This window comes from Drosophila sulfurigaster, chromosome X (assembly GCF_023558435.1).
Source record: "Drosophila sulfurigaster albostrigata strain 15112-1811.04 chromosome X, ASM2355843v2, whole genome shotgun sequence".
NCBI classification, from domain to species: Eukaryota; Metazoa; Arthropoda; class Insecta; order Diptera; family Drosophilidae; genus Drosophila; species Drosophila sulfurigaster.
In genome coordinates, this window is record NC_084885.1 from 16,059,041 (window position 1) to 16,079,487 (window position 20,447).

General features: G+C 44.8%; 6 protein-coding genes across 7 annotated transcripts; 4 read left to right on the top strand and 2 right to left on the bottom strand.

The window, feature by feature from the left end:
* Positions 1–627: 627 nt before the first annotated feature.
* LOC133849335 (nuclear RNA export factor 1) lies at positions 628–14,887 on the bottom strand. 2 transcript variants are annotated; one of them, XM_062285348.1, is made up of 10 exons: positions 14,363–14,887; positions 14,145–14,299; positions 13,972–14,064; positions 4,586–5,107; positions 4,368–4,477; positions 2,450–2,486; positions 2,176–2,384; positions 1,939–2,116; positions 1,382–1,836; positions 628–1,305 (listed from the first exon to the last, which is right to left on the bottom strand). In XM_062285348.1, exons 1-10 carry the CDS (start codon positions 14,493–14,495, stop codon positions 1,206–1,208), a joined length of 1,992 nt encoding a protein of 663 aa, XP_062141332.1. In that variant the 5' UTR covers positions 14,496–14,887; the 3' UTR covers positions 628–1,205. The 2 variants fall into 2 exon arrangements, with proteins under 2 accessions (XP_062141332.1, XP_062141331.1); XM_062285347.1 differs by having other exon boundaries at positions 13,972–14,067.
* On the top strand, positions 7,161–8,090 carry LOC133849340 (salivary glue protein Sgs-3). The gene is given in 3 exon segments (XM_062285352.1): positions 7,161–7,384; positions 7,500–7,556; positions 7,558–8,090. Coding segments are annotated over 3 exon segments (243 nt in total). The 5' UTR covers positions 7,161–7,315; the 3' UTR covers positions 7,675–8,090.
* Positions 9,905–13,123, bottom strand: LOC133849336 (putative sodium-dependent multivitamin transporter). Its single transcript, XM_062285349.1, has one exon. It carries the CDS (start codon positions 12,506–12,508, stop codon positions 10,730–10,732), a length of 1,779 nt encoding a protein of 592 aa, XP_062141333.1. The 5' UTR covers positions 12,509–13,123; the 3' UTR covers positions 9,905–10,729.
* LOC133849339 (uncharacterized) lies at positions 10,158–10,703 on the top strand. The gene has a single exon (XM_062285351.1). It carries the CDS (start codon positions 10,158–10,160, stop codon positions 10,557–10,559), a length of 402 nt encoding a protein of 133 aa, XP_062141335.1. The 3' UTR covers positions 10,560–10,703.
* Positions 14,888–15,168: 281 nt separating the features above from the next.
* On the top strand, positions 15,169–16,322 carry LOC133849337 (probable 6-phosphogluconolactonase). The gene is made up of 3 exons (XM_062285350.1): positions 15,169–15,444; positions 15,581–16,068; positions 16,145–16,322. The coding sequence occupies exons 1-3, from the start codon at positions 15,303–15,305 to the stop codon at positions 16,268–16,270; spliced, it is 756 nt and encodes a 251-aa protein (XP_062141334.1). The 5' UTR covers positions 15,169–15,302; the 3' UTR covers positions 16,271–16,322.
* A 322-nt stretch (positions 16,323–16,644) lies between these two features.
* Positions 16,645–20,165, top strand: LOC133849334 (zinc finger protein 37). The gene is made up of 4 exons (XM_062285346.1): positions 16,645–17,807; positions 17,872–18,874; positions 18,956–19,551; positions 19,626–20,165. Exons 1-4 carry the CDS (start codon positions 16,778–16,780, stop codon positions 19,706–19,708), a joined length of 2,712 nt encoding a protein of 903 aa, XP_062141330.1. The 5' UTR covers positions 16,645–16,777; the 3' UTR covers positions 19,709–20,165.
* Positions 20,166–20,447: the final 282 nt, after the last annotated feature.

Here is a 20,447-nt window from a genome sequence, read left to right on the forward strand (position 1 = left end):
TATCTATCTGCACCAAAATAAAATATGGGCTTATCTAAAAACCCAACACTTTCAAATATTGTCTAAAATATTGCTAGAAATCAAGACGAAAGCACAAAATTCTCGATATCTCAAAAATCAAACGAACGATTGAAATGTCCTTTGGCACAAGGATAGCCTTATCCAACCCAAGTCGATTGACCAAAGTTTCAACAGGATCCATCAAAGGACTTTCGAGTTGTTGCTAAATTTTTTTGAACAAAGAAATACGTTTATTTCAGCTCCTTTAAGGACTTTCGTCCTTATTGTCGTTGTTTCTATAATTGTGTGCTAAAAGTTACCATTCTGCACAAAGGCATCTGTCTAATCCATTAAACGGCTGAGCTATGCCGAATTTTGTGATGCATGCTTTGCAAAATTTATCAGAAAAAATCATTGCATACTTTTAGGTTGGCATTAAAAACTACTAAGTTCACTTACTGCTCAGTTATGTTCGCCTGGTATTTCATCTGCTGATTTGACAATTTTTGGACGTTCGCGACAGCTTCGAGGGCGAACCACAATTACAACTAAAACGCCAACTCTATGTGAATTATTGCACATTTAAGCGCCAACAGCTGAAACTACTGAAATTTAATTAAAACATCATTTGATTACATTTATCATGTATTTTGACGCGATTTATTATTATGAAAGTGTTAAGCCTAATTACGTTTACGAACTAATTATGTTTTGTGGCCTGCATATTGATATTTGCTAATCGTTGCGTAGTTTAGACATTTCAAAAACAAAAAAAAAATCTAATATATAGAAATTTACAGTTAATTGTGTTTGGATAATTCAACGCTATCTTACAAGTTTATATGTGTTTTTGGGTGTGGGACTAAGTATGTGTTCAATTTATACGCTAAGGCAAAGCACTGATGAATATTATTGGATACACTTGAATTTTGTGTGTACAACGAAACAGAATTTTGCATTAACATCTATATGAATTTTAAAATACACCAAGAGACACCGTGCTTTGCCAGAGCGTCTTTACACAGCAACGATACAACAAGTTTAAAAGAACATATTGGTAATGAATGGGATTAAGATTATATCAAAGAATTGATTAATCCGGCTAACGGTATTATGTTGATTGTTGGGATTTAAAAAAATGTGTTACTTTTGTTGGTGTTGAAGAATTTGTTTATGGTGTTTGCTAGATGTGATGGAGAAGGTGTCTACTTAATAAAGGCCTCGGGTGGTATTTTGTTTTCCTTAAAGAGTTTCTGGAACACAAAACCGGCATAATTGAAATCCCAATTGGTTTCCTCGAGACATCTGCAAAAATGAATAAATCAATTAAATAGTATTCAGCTTTCTTTCTATATATAGATCGGTGTGCTTGGCTACTCACTTGCGACTCCAGTCGAGGTTCATTTGGCTCTGTGTGCTCATCTGTTGCACCATTTGCATTTTGGTTGCATCGTCGAGTTGGGCGGGATTGACACTTGTCGCTGTCGCAGTCGGTGGAATTGTCGGTGGTGGCAACAGTGCCACAGCTGCTGTTGGTGGCTGACCTTGCTGCAAACGATTCTGCAGCGAAGTTTCGCCCACAGCTGCTGCAACTGCAACGTTGCTGGTCATTGGTGCGCCCGGTGCAGGCTGATGCTGGCTGCGCTTGAAGTCACGCAACTGCTCGGGTGTGGCGCTGGTTATAAAGATGGTCTCGTTGCGAATGCAGAAGCCCGTGTTCTGTGGAACCAGCACAAATGTGCGCACAAAGTGCCGCAACTCGTAAGTCGTCGAGGTGTCCGTGTCGCCAGTGAACTCTTTAAACAGACCTGTTACAGTGAACACCATCATTTGGGGCTGCAAAACGAAGACAATTGCAAGAGTTAGTAAATATTTTAGAAGTGAGGCGAAAGGCTGAACTAAAATGATAACGATGACCATTAACATTATCTCACTTACATTGTATATGGTCAGATCCACAGAGAAGGTGCGACGCTCGTGGACTGTGCGTGGCCATTCGTCGAGGGTGGATACGCAAGCGAGACGACCACTCTTCAGGAACTTTGTGCGTGGATCGTCGCGTTCGTTACTTATAATACGACGCAGATTACGATTGAACTTCCGGAAGTTGTTCAGTCTGCAAAGCAAAGCGATCAATATCTCGGTTGGAGAAGTAATCGGAAGTTAAAAACTCACCTGCCACCCTGACCCATCGGAGGCATGGAAATGGAGAGCAGGGCGTGCTCATGATAGGCATCGAGCAGCGGCTGTCGGTTGCCGGAATCAAAGATGTTAAAGTACTGCTCCAAAAATTGTCGAACCAACTCAGCGCCCGCGCTGTCGCATAGAAACGATGCCTTGGCCGGTGGCATGACGCCGCTCGATTCGCTCAACTCAAAGCCATCCTTAAAGGCACACCGATTAGCATTAGTTCGAATTGTAGAAATGTAGATTAGCATAATATACTTACCAGCTTTAAAAGTTTGGGAAACTTTCGTCTTACTTCGCTGTAAATAGTTTTCAGTTGAAGGATATTGCGCCCGTTTTTAGTCGTGGCATTAGTATCGAGTGTAATATACAAAGGCATCGCATCGACATCGTCATCGTCATCGATAACGATAGCGAAATCGATTTATGCACATGTGTGACATTAAATCGCTTTGACCGTTTTGTAAATTGCAATTTCGGACACTTTCACCTGTCGCTTCGCGTCAAACTCTTTGCACATATATTATTTCATATGTGTCGCAAATAAATTAATTACTTTACTTTCTCAACATGTGTTGCAGGCAGTTGCATTTGGTTTTTCATTTAAATGCGCATTGTTAAACGGCGCGCAAGCTTTATTGACTATACACATTTCAAAGTGAGCCAAACTTTTGAACAGTTTTCTCTTATTTTTTTTTTTCTTTTTACTTTGTTTACAAACTTGTTTTTTGTTTCTTTTTTGTTTGCTATTTTCTTGTTTTTATATATATTTGTTTTTTCGTTGAGCACTCCAAACGTCACCGCACAAAAGCTCGTTGCTGTAGCACCATCGTCAAGTCATAAAGTCGTTAAATACTAATTTATAGCTTATTTGCTATCGTTTATCGTTATCGTACGTTTTTATTTTGTAGTTTGCACGCTGCAACCGCAGATAGACAGAACATTCGCCAAGTTAAACAAAAGGCTTGCAACAAAACGCAGACTCGTCGTTTAGCTATAGAAAATAAGGCCGCCAACGCCAGCATGTCTGTCAGTGTATGTTGTTCTTTTTTTTTTGTAGTGTTGATCGACGTCAGTCACGTGGTCCGAAAGTCCTTGCCGCCGTCGTCATAATTGTGGGCGTGTGTGTTTAAGTGTATTGTTATGCGTAAGTGCGTCAGAGAGGAAGATAGCTTGCTTGGCGTGCGCACCCAATTTTCATCAAACAAAATAGCCAACAACAATAAAAATGACGCTGCGACAACAGCAGGAGCAACAACAACAACAGCAACACAACAACACAGCACACTTTACAGGTGTTCATCGTAATTTGGTCGCAGCGGCTCCCACCACAACAAGATGGCGATCGGCCGCCGTCTATACTTGTATGCGTTTGTGTGTGTGCATTGCGTACGTGTGCGTTGCGCGCAAGCGTGCATTTATCGCGTTTCACGTGGTTTTGCTTTCGATTTCTGTTTTGTCGATATGTATCTCAAACCTCTTTAAAGATTTGCTCGTTGTTTGTCGCATTCACAACACACAACACAACGCGAGCAACAACAACGGCAACGCGGGCCGGAGAGGGAGAGAGGAAAGCGGGCAGCTCAACCAACGCTATTTGCTGCATGTTCGTGTCTTCATAACGGGCTTGCAAACGCTCCTTTCAAATTTGTGAGTACTCGTGTATTAGTCCGTTAGTCAGTGCTGGCAGTGCTGCCATATCGCTGCAATTAGATTGTTGCCACTTGTGCGTTGTGTGGAGTTTGCTTCTTTTGTAAATGTTTTTTTTTTTTGTTTTTTTCTTTTCTTTATATTTTTTCTCTTATTTGCTTTTTTCGCTTTTTTTTCAGAACTGTCGAAAGCTTGGCTCTACTTGTGATTTGCCTCAAGTGTGGCAAGTGTTTCTTTTTCTATAAGGCTAACAAATGCATTTGCCTTGGGCGAAAAAAATTGGTATCAAGAATCAGAAAGCGACAGATCGCGTTCGAAATTGCAACGCGGTTCGTTCAAACAACGCATTTCTTAATAAGAAAACAGAAATGTTGAAATGGAATATGAGAACATGGCACGTGGATCCTTAAAAGTTATGAGACAAACCCACAACTCTTAGCTCGGTTCCCGCGTAGTTTGCATTGCTTGGGCTGCCACATCCTTGCAAGGAAAGAGTATGTTTTGAATTAAGAAATCACACTATAGTATACCTGACAAATTGCTGTGGATCCTTATAGCGCAAACGGCACGGATTATTGCGCAAAACCAGCTCCACAATCGGCAAGTAACGAAAGACCAGCAGATGGGCCAGCGATTGCAACTGTTGTCACAAAAGGAAAATAATGAATAAGAAGGATGGATATGCTTAAGTATCATATCAATATGAACTACTGTACTAAGATATAACTATTGTATAAGGCGAACTCACCTTATTGTCGCCCAGATAAAGTATCTTGAGATTTGGCAAACGCTTGTCGGCGCCCTTGAATGCCTCCATGGTGCTCATTTGATTATCGTTCAGATTGATTGCCTCCAAATCGGGAATATTTTCGCATATTATGTCCAGGGCGCATGACATCACATTGCTACGAAAGAGCGGACAAAACAGTGGCTTCATATCGGGATCGGCGTGGAATTTGGACAAATCCAAGGCCTTGGTCTGCACATTGTATCGCTTGGCCATCACAACCTTCATCTTGGCCTTGAACTCATCGTCAATGGTGACCAATGGAATACCGTTGCGCACACGCGGCATCAAACGGAATCCATCCGGCAACTGGGCGTGCCTGCCCAGCTGTTGTATGCGCTCGGCCACCTCAAAGTCATCCGTAAAGAAAAGGACGCAGCTGCGCTCCACTCGCCAATATTGCGGGATGAAGACGTGCGGTGACATTGCCGCCAGCAAGGCGCGCAACAGCGTCTCCTTGTCGTAGATCTGGCCATTGTGTATCTGAGATAGACAAAGAGAGAGAGAAAGGGGATAGAAAGCAAAACTAGTTAATTAATTGCTGCTTAATTAACGCAAATCACCGATTGTTTATCTGGCAATTGAGGTTCATATAGATAACGTTCATGAGAACAACGGAACGCACGTGCTCCACTTTCGATTATAATTATTATTAGAAAAAAATTATACTTTATTTATAACTTGAGCGAAATAAGTTTGCAAATTGTTATAGTAATATGGAACTTTAATTGTATTTGCATTAAGATATATAAGTTGAAAATTTTGTATTCATTTAATTTGATAAAAACCAACAAATACAAAATGTAGAGATCTTAATGGTAGCAAATTTATTGGAAAATGTTTTGTATTTATGCTATTACGAATTATATTTAAGATAATAAATAATCAAACAAAATATGCAATTCCATGAGTTTTTTTCTTTCCTATACTGAAGTTAGATCACTTCTTTCGATATCGCTCTTGCGATAGTAAAACGATACTATCGATATTTCAGTATTCAGCATGTCTACGCTTCACATTAGTTATACTATAATTGAAATTTTATGGGTATTGGGGCGCTGGTTGCACTCTTGTTTGCTCGTTCCACATTTCGCAGTGCTGTTTGCTCATTGGGATGTTGTTATTGTTGTATTTTATTTGGTATTTTAATGTTTTTTTTTTTTTGTTTCGCAGTTGCTGTTCTCATTATACGTTTTGTTCATGGCGGCGCTATATAGCGGGGCTGGCTGGCTGGCTGGCTATATAGCTCGTTACGTGCTCAACACTCGCTGTCGGGCAATTACTCAATATTTGCATACCAATTCTGCGATTTTTGAGTCAACTCGCATTTGGGTTCGCATTCGGTTTCAAGTGCGCGTCCCTGTCTGCAATGTCTGGGGCCTCTTTGTGTTTTAATTACTTTTTGGGTGCGCGCTCTCCGCTTATCTTCAAGTGTCTATGATTTAATTATGAGCATTTTGATTATGATTATGACGCACACACAACAAAACAACGCAACACACACAGTCAGCACCCAAAATTGTGGGCGTTTCCTTAAGCTCATATTTTCAATAGCATTTCCTGTCTGCTGTGAAGGTCAACGATATCGATAACTGGCTTATCGGCATCGCCAATTGCAGAGAGATAAACAAACAAACAAACAAATAGAATTGAATAGTATAAAATATAGTATCTAATACTATGTGCTGGCTGGCAGGCAACTGATTGTTCCGCCGTGCTCAATAGATAAAACTAAAAGTGACGAAGTCTCGTCATCCAAAGCCCAAGCACCCCAATTAGTCATCCACCCTTCACAACCCCCTCCCCTCCATGCACCCTCTCTCCCACCCCCCCGTTGTGCTGGACATACTGCGCATTAAATGCGATAAGTATATTTATTATATGAAGCACGTCTATGTGTGTGTGTGTGTTTTGTTATTTATTATTTAGCACTAATTAGGATATCGATATCGATAACGCACTCAACTGCAAACTAGGCTTAGTCGAGCTTAGTGTCAATTGCTTTGCTCGATAACGATATCGATAACGTCGCGTGGGGTGCTTTTAGTCTGAAAATATAATTTGAGCTAATTGCCGTCTTAGGTGCTACGGCTACGGCTACATAAATACACCAGTTACTTATTTATACTTATAGCTGATATCGACACTCGCTCGTTCTATTGCTGGGAAAATACGGAAAAATAACACTCACAGATCAAATACTCCACACACCGTTAACTGTGTGTAATCAGAGCTATGAAAAGACGATGACGATGTCGGTGAGTGTGGAGTATGCTAGAGAGGGTGATGGGAGGGAGGGAGGTGTAGTGGGTGGGTGTAGGTTGCAAGAATAATGCGAATAGTAGACGGATGCCGCCTTTTTGTATACTTGTATTGTATACGCAACAATGGGCAAGACACAAAAAAGAAACAACAAAGTTTATCATATGAATGATGACGCCGACGCGTCAACAGCGACGACAACGTCGACTGCGACAGCGACTGCGACGCCGCGTCGCGTCGCGTCCGCGAAGTGGAGCTAGGTGGCTAACAACCGCGCACCGGCAAACGCAACGGCATTCGACGGCAGCCGTGCGAGGTTCAAGCAACAAAACAACAGCCAACCCAAAGCCACCCACAGCCACAGCAAATAGCAAATAGCAACAGCAACACAGAAACCGAAAGTAGCAAAGCAGAGACGAAAGAGCAAAAATGGGCAGCTGTTGCTCCAAGGATTTGGATGATAAGCGCTCCTGGAGCCCCGAGGAGACCAAAAATGGCGTAAGTATAGCAAAGGCAAAGCCAACAGAGAACAGCTAAAGTGAAAGAGAAAGAGACCTTGACATTGTTATGCTAATCCGAATGTTGGATACCCTTTCTTTTACTTTGGACGCAGAGCACCACATCGACAATTATAGCACAGCCCATGGATGATGTGGGAAGCACGGGTGTTTTTTACCTTGACACGTACCACAGCGAACACAACCACAACAACAACAACGAAAGCAGGCACAACGACAACAACAACAACAGAATCAGCAACAACAGCTGATTCTCCTGCCCAGGATTAGCTGTGTAGCTAGCAAAACATTTTTGTAATTACCACTTTTTTTTTGGTTTTGTTAAATTTATATATATATGTATATGTATATGTGTGTATATAAGTGTGCATAAGTATATATTATAATCTATATATATGTATATATAAATTTTATTATTTTATTTAATTTTTTTTTTTTGCTTTTGGAGTACAAAACATTTGTGACATGTGTGTTTGCATGACAAGAGGAAGAAACGAGTGCAAACGTGAAGAATGCTTCTCTCTCGCTCTCGCGTGTGTGTTTCTGTGAATTAGTTATTGCTGCCTCCCAACCATCGAGTACTTAATTGTTATTAATATAAAGTTCACGTTAGTGCACAAATGGCCATTTAAAGAGTTCTCGAAATACAATTGTTGAATAAACCTTGTGTGATTCGTCAACCTTTATTTTTGTTACTTTTGTCTACACAAATAAACAAACCCAAACCCAAGCGTAGACAAAACTTTGCCGGTTTTGCGATAAGAGAGCGAGAGAGCTCACTCGTAGCCACTCACAGTATCTTTCTCTCTCCTCCCACTCTTCCCACCCATCACCCATCTGATCGAGCTGCACACGCATTCGCACATTGCGAAGCGATGACATCAGGGCAAGGCAAAAGGCGATGCCGTTCGTTGCATACTTAGCAATAGAAGAAGAGGAAGCAGAAGCAACAAGAAATGATAGTGAGAGTGCGAGTGCGAGTGAGAACACAAACGGGAGTTAGCAATGTGCTTATTTAGAATAGCGTGTGTAACAGGAAGCAAAAGACACACGCACAGACACACACACACGCACGCTCACGCTGATGACTCAGTGGTGAAAAGGTGAAAAGAGCATTGGAGCAAAGAGAGTGAATTAGGTGACTCAAGATGCTCGATGCTCATTGAATGCACCGCGCGTGTGCGCTATAATATATTTAATGCACTCCACTGCACCTGCTTTACTTCATAACAATAACAACAATAATAACAATAATAATAACAATGCCAGCAAATGCAATACGAAAGTAAGCGACTAGTGGATGCTCTATGCCAATCAAAAATAGTATTGCAGCCTCTTGTTGTAGTTTACAATGTGTAGAGAGTATGCTGAAAATCCAAGTGCATTTCAATAATACATTTTAACATATTCACCACCATTGATTTCACAAATATTTGCATATTATAACAATTATCCAATGGGATGCGAAACATGTATTGCCATACAAAACAAGTCAATTGAAATTTACAAATGCATTCGATTGGCGGCCATTTGAATCTGTGCCTGGAATCGATAAACTTGCTTGCGGCGACTTTTCTTCCGCTTTACAGCAATTACAAATAACAACAAAGCCAAAGTTGGCTTAATTAATAAGCAATTTATACAAATTCAAATAAGAATTGCAAAGCCCTCAATACACAAACTTAACTTTTTTAATGAAAGCTTAAAATTTCATAAGCTTTAACGTTTACACTTGTCTGCCTGTCACCCGACACACCCTGTGACGCTGCATTGCCCAAGAGACGGTGCTCTGCTGTCAACAAGTTGGCGCCTCTGATCTCATTTTAATTCGAGTCTACTCCTGAAATTCTTTCCAATTAACCACATGACGTGACCAATGTCAAAATTTAGTTCAAAGACTATTTCGCCGTGTATATTTGCAGTCCCAAGTCCCATAAAGGAAGCAGCACAGCAAGATCGACAGCGTTGCCACCTGGTGTCATGGAAGTCGTAACGTATCGATTAAGATGGGAGCAGCAGTTAAAAGTTCAGCCTAAATGCAGGCAACACTTATTTAAAGTTTATCAGCAACGCGTTGAAGAACTGATTAGTTTAATCAATTTCGCTACATATAGAAGAACAAGTAAACTAGCACAATTGCCAAGATAAACACACAAAGAAAGATAGAGAGAAAGAGGCGGCAACAGAGAGACACTCCCTTTCTCTGTCTGATGTATTTGAAGCAAATGCAAAAAAAATGGGGAGAAGACTACGCCGAAGAAGCAACATGTGTCGCTCACCATACTGAGTATAGTATGTATGTATGTATGTAGATAAATAATTTGAGCATGCACAGACGACGATCGACCCTAAAGTCAACAACAAATGACGACGTGCTTTGGACATTATTATTGTTGTTGTGGTGACCACTGGCTGCAGATCGCACAAGCTCCGTCTTTCTTTTCCCCCATTCGCATTCCCATTTCCATTCACTCTCCCGGGGTTAATTTTGAGGGAGACGACGACGCAGATAGAAAACTGAACAGAACTGAAATTGGAACGCCGCCCGTCTCGTTGTCGTTTTGTCGACACACCCCTGGGAGACTCGGCCTGCTATCGGGGGGTTCGACGATCGCAACAGCAACGGCAACAGCAAAAAAAGAATAACAAAAATTTCTACGCTGTTGTCAGTGCAAACGCGACTCTTCAAGCAAACAGACGACTCACAATTTTCCACGGGCCAAACGACCGATTTTTCAATTGTAACAACGATCATGAAGTTCACTGTTGTACTGCTCCTCCTCGTAGCGCTGATTGCTCAACTTAGCGCAGCGTTGCCCATGACCAACGATGCCGAGCTGGTGGCTTTGGACTCCAACGAGGAAAAGTCAGAAAAGAGTGACGCCAGAGCTTCAGCGGGACAACGTCAGGAGGCGGCACACATGGTTATCGCGCCACGGAAACTGGACGAGGAACCGGTGGAGCCCCGTTCGGCTATGTTCGATACCATTGTGGAGGAGCTGCATGCGGCGGGCGTGCAGACTGCGGACAAGCGACAGCTGGAGACGCTCAGCTACAAGGACTTGACACGATTGCTGGCCCTGTGGCATCTAACGCAGCGACGCACCTACTACGAGGCTGACGAGAATCGTGCGCCGCCCACAACATCCGATTAGGGATTTGGTGATCATCGACGTCGACGTCGACGTCTCCCAGCAAACTTTAAAATTTTACTCATTGTTTAGTTTACAATTTTATTTGCTAAGCACTTAAAAAAAATGGTTGGTGTTCCCAAATAAAAAGCAAAGCAAAAACGTGAATCGATTCCCCTCACATCACCGCATATTTATGCAATATCCTTTGGCGGCAGCTCCTCGGAGCTGGCGGTGCTGCTGGTGTTCGTGACAATGACGCGTGGCATTTGCTTGCGCTGCAAACGTTTCGCCAGCGGTGGCACAAAGAGATCATGCTTGATGAGCGTACAGTCCGCATCCTGATAGATCGGTCGATTGTCATCCCATTTGAGCCAGGCAAAGCAATAGGACAACAGCCAGCCGCCCACAAAGGCGATGGCAAAACCCAAGGCTGCATACCACATGTAGCTAATGCGATACAGGTAAAAATACGATTCCGTCTCAGGTTCAGGTTCGGCGCGCGTTGAGTTCGTCAGCAGCACATCGATGGCGTAGCTGCGTTGTATGGGACACCCCTCGATAGACATGTCCAGGCTGGGTATGGGCGGCTTGGGCTGTCCGAAACCAATCCAAAAGGAGAAGGCCAACGACAGCAGCAGGGCGGCAAGGGCTCCCTTTTGGTTCGCCGACGTCGAATACATGCCCAGCGTAAAGAGGCCCAACAGCGGACCACCAATGATGCCAAAGATGGAGAGCGCCGCCTGCAACAAGCCGCCAATGGAACCGGCCAAGAAGGCCATGCCTACGCACAGGGCACCATAGAAGACCGACAGCAACTTGGAATACCAGAGCGTCTGGCGGTCCGTGAGGGTTCGTCCAGCGCAACAACGCACCAGGGGCTTCAGGTAATCCTCCAGCGTCACAGCCGACAGCGAGCTTATTGCCGAACTAATCGTCGAAAGGCTGGCGCAAAAAATACCCGAAACAAAGAGACCCGATAGTCCAGTGTATTCGCCCATGGTGTCCAGCACAAAGAGCGGCATCACTTGATCCCGGGAGTTAACGCGTCCCTCCAGCAGCGGATCGCATTCGCGATAATACCAATAGATGCACAGTCCGGACAAGCAGGTGCTCAGACTGAGCAGACAAAGGATGGGCAGACACCACCAGAGGGCCGCACGCGCTGACCGTAGATTCCTTACGGCAAGCAGTCGCTGCACCTGGGTTTGATTGACACCATAGATCGCTAGGTAGGTGGCACATCCGCCTAGGACTTGGGTGAACCACGTATGCCGCTCGGTGGGATCTACGCTGAAGTTGCCAAAGTCAATGCGCCCATTGTCCACCGCTGTGCGCCATATGACATCCAAGCTGCCCGCCTTGATCCACGCAGCAATGATCACGCAAAAGATGGACGCAAACATGAGCAGCGACTGATAGATGTCCGTCATAAGCACCGCCTTCATGCCACCCATTGTCGCATAAATGGTGCAAACGACGCCCACAATTATCACCGAAAAGATCTGACTCAATCCCGTGACGGCCTCCAGGGCCAAAGCTGGCGCATAAACCACAATGCCCATGTAGAGTATCATTTGCAGGGAGAAGGCCAACGATGCAGCCAGTCGAGTGGCATAGCCAAAACGTTGCTCCAGATACTCGTAAACACTCGCCGTCTTCAGACGATAGAATACCGGCAGTATGAGGTAGGCGGCAATGGGCGTGGACACCGCATACGAGACGTTAATGATGGCAAACATGGTGCCATACTGATAGATCTCCATGGAGACGCCGAGTATGGTGATGGCGGACATGAAGCTGGCCATTAAACTGAATGCCACCGGTGTGACGCCCATGGAGCGATCGGCCAGCAAATATTCCGTTGTGGTGCTCTGTTTGCTGCCCACAAAGCGATAGTAAACCCCGATCAGTATGGAGATGATCAGGACAATCGCCAGTATGACATAATCCCAGGCACCAAGCGTAGCCATGTTAAAGCTCTGATCTGATCCGATCCGATCCGGCAACCTTCTAAAGATCTAGTGGATTCCCGATCCCTTGGGTGGCTCGATGCGTACTGCACGGTGCGTTTTTTAGTTTTAACTTGGCCTTTAATCGACAGACAAACAGTTGTTGATATTTGATAGTTGATAAGCGGTCGCGATAAAACTCTTGAGTCTTGAGATTCTCTTAGCTATTGCTGTTGCTGCTAGCTGGCTTGCGGGCTTGCGGGCTTGCTGGCTAAAAAAAGCTGGCCGGAGCTCGCGCGTCTTTAACGTTTGCCGGCCGTCAATGAAATGGGCCCAAATACGGTACATATTACGCGCCTGCCATAAACACAGAACCGACCACAGCACTCTGGGCCCAAAGGCCGTCTTATTGTGTATTGTGTAGTATGTATTTTTGTTTTTCTTTTTATTGCTCCATTGGGCCGCCGCTGTGAGAGATAGCAGAGCTCGGCGACAGCACTTGCGGGACACATGCTGTGTGGAGACGTCGCCAAAACGACGATGCGACGCGGGCGACAACAGTGGGCACATGGAACCTGTACGGTGACTTGGCAGACTCCGATACACCGATAATGTGACAGAAAGATTATTGCTACGCCTAACCTACATATATCACGTGACATAAAGTAGTTGCTACAACACCCAGAGTCCTCTGATCATGTGATGCCAAAGTTTGCAGCTACGGGACTTCGACAGCTTTATTAGAGCGCTAAACGCTGTGAACAACTAACTGTTAACAGAGACACCCCACCATAAACATCCACTGTAGACATCAATTTCAGCTCAATTTAGATTAAAACTATTTTCATCTTGAGGTCTCTCGACACTAATCCATAGACAAAGATACAAGCTAACAACACTGTTTGCATGGCAAAAATGTTTACGATTCATAAACACAACAGCAGGCGAGCGATTCGTCCAGACACTATTTTGTGCCCTTGAGCGGCGGGCGGCACAATCATATTGAAGTGTTTGTAATGATCATATATTTATCAAGAACACTACTAAGAGCCAACATTTGGGTCTGTTTACTTTGCTGCTTATCGAGGGTATTTGAAGTTTGGTTTGCCAAATATTCAACATAACGGCCGAGACTCTCATTAACTTAATTACGAAGTGCTCTCTCTCTCTCTATAAAGCATATACATTTATAGCAAGTCTTGAGAGGTGACAGTATGTTATAAAAAAACGTGCCAGCAATGCGAAAAGTCCACAAAATACCCATATATGCAAGGCATTCTTGTCAAGTTGTATAATGCTTTGCTATGGCATCAATTTGCGAAGTAAACTAGCGAAATTCCCAAACACGTATAGTTCGATAATCTTTGAATTAGCGATAAATTGATAAGCGATAGGGAAGGGAAACGAGCGTTAAGTGAATCAGTACATTCAAGTAAATCTAATCTATCCAAAGATATGATATATCACGATGATCAAACACTTACCGTAACTTGATACCAGCCAACGGCATTCCGCATCAGCTTGCTGAACTTGCCACGAGGAATTGGTGAACCACGTCGCCTGGAACTGGGCCGATCCTGCTGCAAGAATACGAACGAGATGATGAGATGATGTGAGTTCGCAAACAAAAGCTACAATAAATAAATGTAACACTTACCTTTACTGTGGTGGTCATTTCACTCATGTCATCGTCCTCATCCCAACGTCGCACGTCCTGCATACGCAACTTCACATCGCTCTTATGGGGAAACTGTGATGTCTTAAAGCTGACGCGTCGCTTGTTCCGATCCTTACGCCGCTGATGATCGTCATCTAAAAACAAAAACACAAACATACAAATGTGTTTGCTAAATACGTTAACTCTGGGTAGCTTACCACCAAAGTCTTTTAGAGCCGAGAAACGAGATCCTCCTCCGCCACCATTGTTGCCACCTCCATTTCCATTGCCATTGCCAGCATTATTATTGTTGTATCTTTGGCCACCGCCGCCACCGCCACGCTTAGGCATTGTTCAACGCAGAAACGCAGAATATGTAAATTAGCGAAATACGCTTGTAGTATGGTCGTCCACCAATTCACACAAGACAAATAACAAGGTTTTTCTTTATCGCGTGCACACACACGTTGCAATTGTTGTGATGTTGTATTGGTAGTTGTTGTTGCTGCCTTCTTTTTTTTTTTTTGTTCGCGCAAAATTTGTGTATTCCTAGTGCCCGAGTTTTGTTTAGATTTTCTGCAACCGACTAAATGAGCACTTAATTGACACACACAACCCAACACACGAACACTGGCTGCACTTACAACAATTCGTTGTTAATTTTCTTAAAGAGCGCGAGAATTTGCAACGCAATTTCACAAAATTATCAAAGTGTTGGTTCACAGTCTGTGATGTGTGATGTCGTGTGCTGTTTTCCAACACACATATACTCACAAGCAACTCTGAACTTGTGTCTCGCACACTGACCAAAATAAATGGCAACGCCAAAATTATATTATACACGAGCAATAGTCGAATACACTTTGAAATTAAAAATCGTACAACACACGACAGCTAGGCTTGCTTGAAGATGAGACTGTTCAAAATGATGCCACAAAAATGTGGTAAACTGAGTTTACACACGTTTTGGAAATATATCGTATTTTATGTTTTGCTTTTGTGTGGTCTGGTATATTTTAGTATATTTTCGAAATTTTGTTTTTGGTCACACGCCGAGACAGATATTAAATAAAACAGCTTTAAGAAAGCTTTGTATTTAGAAACGAAGAAACATAGCCGGCGATATCAGTTGTTGTTTTTATATTTGAAAGTCATAAAATGTCAGCATATCCGGACTGTGCATTCCATTTGAGAGTTGCCGAAACAGAGGATGAGCTGGTGCAGAATCTCAGTCAAGTGATCAAGGTATATGCAGATACCGCATTCCACAGGAACGGAACATTTCGCCTTGGTGTTTCAGGTGAGGAGATTGCGAATTAATCTGCCGACGCGTGTTTGGCTTGTGTGTGTGAGTGAGGTGACCTTAGATCACGTCTTGCCATTGACAAAGTCGAGTATTAAGTGGTGAATTGATTGTTTCTCCCTCTCACTAACAGGTGGCTCTCTAGTGCAGCTGTTAACTCGCGCCCTTGTTGCCCTTCAGTTGGACACAAGCACTTGGAAATTTTTCTTCTGTGATGAACGCTATGTGCCCCATGACCACAATGATTCCACATTTAATGCGTATAAGACACATATGCTGACCAAATTGCCCAGCATACTGGAAAGTCAATTTGTGAAAGCGAATACATCGTTGCCTCTGGACAAATGTGCTCAGGACTATGAGACGGAGTTGAAACGTATATTCGGCAATGCGAGCCCTGAGTTTGATTTGCTGTTGCTGGGCATGGGACCGGATGGACACACGTGTTCTCTGTTCCCAGAGCAACCGGAAAGTTTAGCGGAAAAGCAGCGTCTGGTCATTCCCATCAGTGATTCACCAAAACCGCCACCACAACGCATAACATTCACGCTGCCACTGCTCAACAATGCCAGACAATTGGTCTTTGTGGTCACGGGTGCCAGCAAATCGGCTGTTGTCAAGGTTAGTACACAGAGATATCGTTTTGCAAAGTATGCAATATGTAATATGCTTGATTTTTGTTTTGTGTTGTTTGCAGCGCGTGTTTGAGGAGCGCGATAAAGAGTTGCCTTCTTCATGGATAGAACCCGTCAATGGAGAGCTGACATTGATTGCGGACGCCGCTGCGGCTGCGTCATTAACGTCTAGACAAATCAAGTGCTGATTAGCAATAAATGTAAACAATAATCGTAGTGAATAAAGCACAATTTTCAAATGCGCGCCTTTCCCTATATGTATGAATGTATGTATGTAGCAATTCTCCCACATTACAGTGGCGTTGCCACTATATTATGTAAATGTAAAAAGTCACATACGGACAATAAAGGCAAATTTCCAGACAATACAAAATTGAGCAATACAGCTAAATTTTGAACCACGCAATTATTGCTCTTAATTCAATGTAGGTGCTAATAGATAATTTTGTATTAACCCATTATAGCTGTCGTTCAAATTTTCAAAAACACGCGCCCATCATGTGCAGCAGTGCAGTCCAACTGCGTTGGCGCTGCCACTACGTCGCTACGCAACCAGCGTTGTCGGATCAGGGCACAACTTCAGCTTCAAGTGAAAATGTAAGCGAAACACAGGAAACCAAGTAAAACAAAAAGAAAACAACATAATAAAGAAAAACAGATTGGAAAAACACGCCAGGCAGTCAGGCAATGGCAAAATGAGCAAATCACCCGCAATGCCCGACAACATGATGACTCAATACGGCGGCGACTTTGATGCGGAGCGCGTGTGTCGCGTTTGCCTGCGAGAAGTGGGCGACTTCTACTTCATCTACGATGAGGCGCCGGTGGAGCAGGGCGCCAACATTGCCCAGATCCTCAACGAGTGCACGCGATACACGTGCGAGCGTTACGACAAGTTGCCGCATCACATGTGTGACACCTGCATCAAGGCGGCCTGTCAAGCGTATCGCTTTAAGCGCGACGCCGAGAAATCGTATCGCTCCTTGGTCGCGATGCTGGGCAGGACGCCAGCATTGAAGCCGAACAGCAGCGAGGTCTGCACACAGACCGAACAGCTGGCCATGCTGCAGTGCGGCATGTGTAGCGAACAGTTCTTGAATGCGCTCGAGTTGCGTTTGCATCGCAAGCGACAGCATAAACAACAGCAACTGGAGCAGCTGCAGTGTCAGGTGTGTGCGGCACAGTTCCAGCAGTTCCGCCAGCTGCGCACACATCTCATCGAGCAGCACAATCAGACGTCCACATCGCCGCTGCTGCGACGCCGACCGCGTCTCGAGTGTGGCGACTGCAAGCGCGTCTTCAGCCGACGCGATCATCTTCAGCGTCACATGCGCACAGTGCACAAGGAACGCGATGGTGTCGACGAGATGGAGGGGGAGCAGTCAATGGACACTCCATGGCCGGCCATTGATGAGGCCACCATGCAGAGCGGCGATGAGCTGGAATCGGCCGCTGTGCTGCTCAACAACTGCGCCGCTGACGATGAGGAGGAGCAGGGTCAGGAGCGGGATCAACAGAGTGCGTATCAGAGTCATACGAATCCCATATCGAGTAACGAGGAGGCGGATGACGACGACGAACTTGAGGCGGAGGCCAAGCAAACGCTGTGGCTGCAAATCAAGCCAGAGCCGGAGCTGGAGCAACTGGATGCAGATGACAAGCGTCGCAAAAAGCCGCATAGCAAGCAGCAGAAAGAGGACGAACTGGAGGAGGCGCATGTGAAAGGTGAGCAGTAATTTAAGTGCAAAGTAAAGTCAGCTAATTGATGTGGTTGCTTTTGGTCGATCAGAGGAAGAGGAGCTGCTGCCAATTAAGCAGGAGCGTCAGCGCATGGATAGCGTGCAACAACTGGAGGAGGCGGAGGAGGAGGAGAACGTGGAGCTCTTCGAAGAAGCGTTGCACAGCTCCGACGAGGAGGAGGAGGAGGCGGATGACGAGGAAGAGGTAGACGTAGAGGAGGAGGAGCAGGAAGAGGAAGAGGCCGATGAAAGCGACTTGGAGGAGCTGGACGATGAGGAGAAGCCACCTGCAAGCGCCGAGACAAAAGTGCAAATTGTGCGCGAATATCTGCAGCAGGCAGGCACAGCAACTGGAACAGGAACAGGAAAAGGAACCCAATCGACATCTGGTGGAAAACAGCGACGTCGACGCCGCAACAAGCAAACAATCGATGCACAACCAAATCCCGAGAATCGCTGCGACATCTGTCAGCGCACGTTCTCACGCCACTGCCATCTGTTGCGGCACAAGCTGTCGCATCTGGAGAAGAAGCCGCACAGCTGTCCCCACTGCCCAAAGGCCTTTGCACGCAGCGATCATCTGAAGGCGCATGTCCAGAGTCTGCACGGCAGCAAGGAGCACAAGTGTGTGCTATGCGAGGCGGCCTTCACACGCTCCGATGCGCTCGAGCGGCACAAGCTGAGCAAGCACAATGGCGAGGGACTCGATGCGAGCAGCGAACTGAAGCTGCAGCTCAGCGAACACACCTGCGAATATTGCGCGAAGCGTTTCTCGAGCAAAACCTATTTGCGGAAGCACACGCTGCTCCACACCGAGTTCCTCTATGCGTGCAAGAGCTGCGACGAGACGTTCAAGGAGCGGCAACAGTTGCGGTGCCACGAGAAGACGCACACCGGCCAGCGGAACTTCCTCTGCTGCATCTGCGGCGACAGCTTTGCACGCAACGATTATCTGCGCGTCCACATGCGACGCCACAACGGTGAGAAGCCCTACAAGTGTCGCTACTGCATCAAGGCGTTTCCGCGTGCCACCGATCTCAAGGTGCACGAACGGTGAGTGAGGACTTCTTTCTGAGATTCTTCTTGGGAACTGTCTCAAATCTTTCTCTTTTCTTACTTTGCCTTGCCTTGCAGCTACCACACTGGCACCAAACCCAATTTGTGCAACACGTGCGGCAAGAGTTTCCATCGCGCCTACAATCTGACCATACACATGCGCACACACACCGGCGAACGTCCGTACAAGTGCGATCAGTGCCCCAAGAGCTTCAGCCAGAGCAACGATCTCAAGGCGCACATCCGACGCCACACCGGCGAGCGGTATAAGTGTCCGCATTGCGATGCCTACTTCCTGCAATTGTATCACATGCGCAACCATTGCCTCAGTGCCCACAACAAGCACATCGAAACGAAGACGGGGCGCCTGCAACGCACCGGGCTGCTCGATGAGCCAACGCACTCGCATCTGACCACCGTTGTAATGCCGCCAGCGGCGCCGACGACGACGACCACAATAACTGCGGCGGTGGCGGCAACGACAACGATGGCTGTGCCATTGCCTGCGGCGGCCACGCCCCTTGTCCACTCGCCTGTCGCCTACAATACATCGTCGCCGGTGGCAACAGTGCAGGATGGATTTGTGAGCACCGCCAGCAATGCGTCAGCGACAGGAACGACGACGACGACGCCGACACCTTTTGGCGCCTTCAACATAACGCCAGTTGTGATGGGTAAAGTGCTTGCGCTTGCGTTCTCGCTCTCTTTCATGTCCCCTACTATAGCAGCTATCTCTTTCCGTTTGCAGCGCATCTCATGTATAACCATGGCGGACAACACGACAGCCAGCAGAGCAATGCCAGCGGCAGCGAACGTGCAACGGGCAAATAGCCAACGATGCCATCGCCACGATTATCTATTGCTTATTGTACAGTGGAAATCGCCTAAGCGGCGCAGCCATCCAACAATATATATATTCCCAGTCCTTCTGACGATTTCCTTGCTTATATTACAATTGGGCTGATCACATTAAGTGTATCTCTTTCAAATGAAAACTCTTCTCTGCAAGGATTTATTGGAATCTGCGGCATGCCGCATTTAGCTTTACCAGTGAAAGAATTGCTCGAATTATTGTTAATATTATGCATTTTGTGGCATAAGTAATTATGTATACTAACTAGCCCCTAACAGTATATACACAATCTATAACGTTAAGAATTGTTTAATACTTTTGTATTTGCAAATCTGCAAATTGATTATTAATGAAAACAACTGATATTTGTAGTTAAAACTGCGACTACAAAAAACATTTTGTAAATACACATGAAAATACATATGAAAATGGTGCAATGAATTCCACATGTCTTTTTCTTACCTCCTATTTAAATTCCAAGGAATCCAAAATTATTTTCAAAATATAATGATAGTCTTTTCTATACCTTATCTAAATTCCATCAGCATGGTTTTTAATTAAAAGCAAAGACGCATCCAATATGATATACATATATTACTTAAAATATACCACACATATTATAATAATAAACTGAATAAATAAGCACAGAATGATTTTATTTTGCAAATCAACTTTTTTGTTATACATATTCATTTCGTAACGTAAGTTAACAGATTA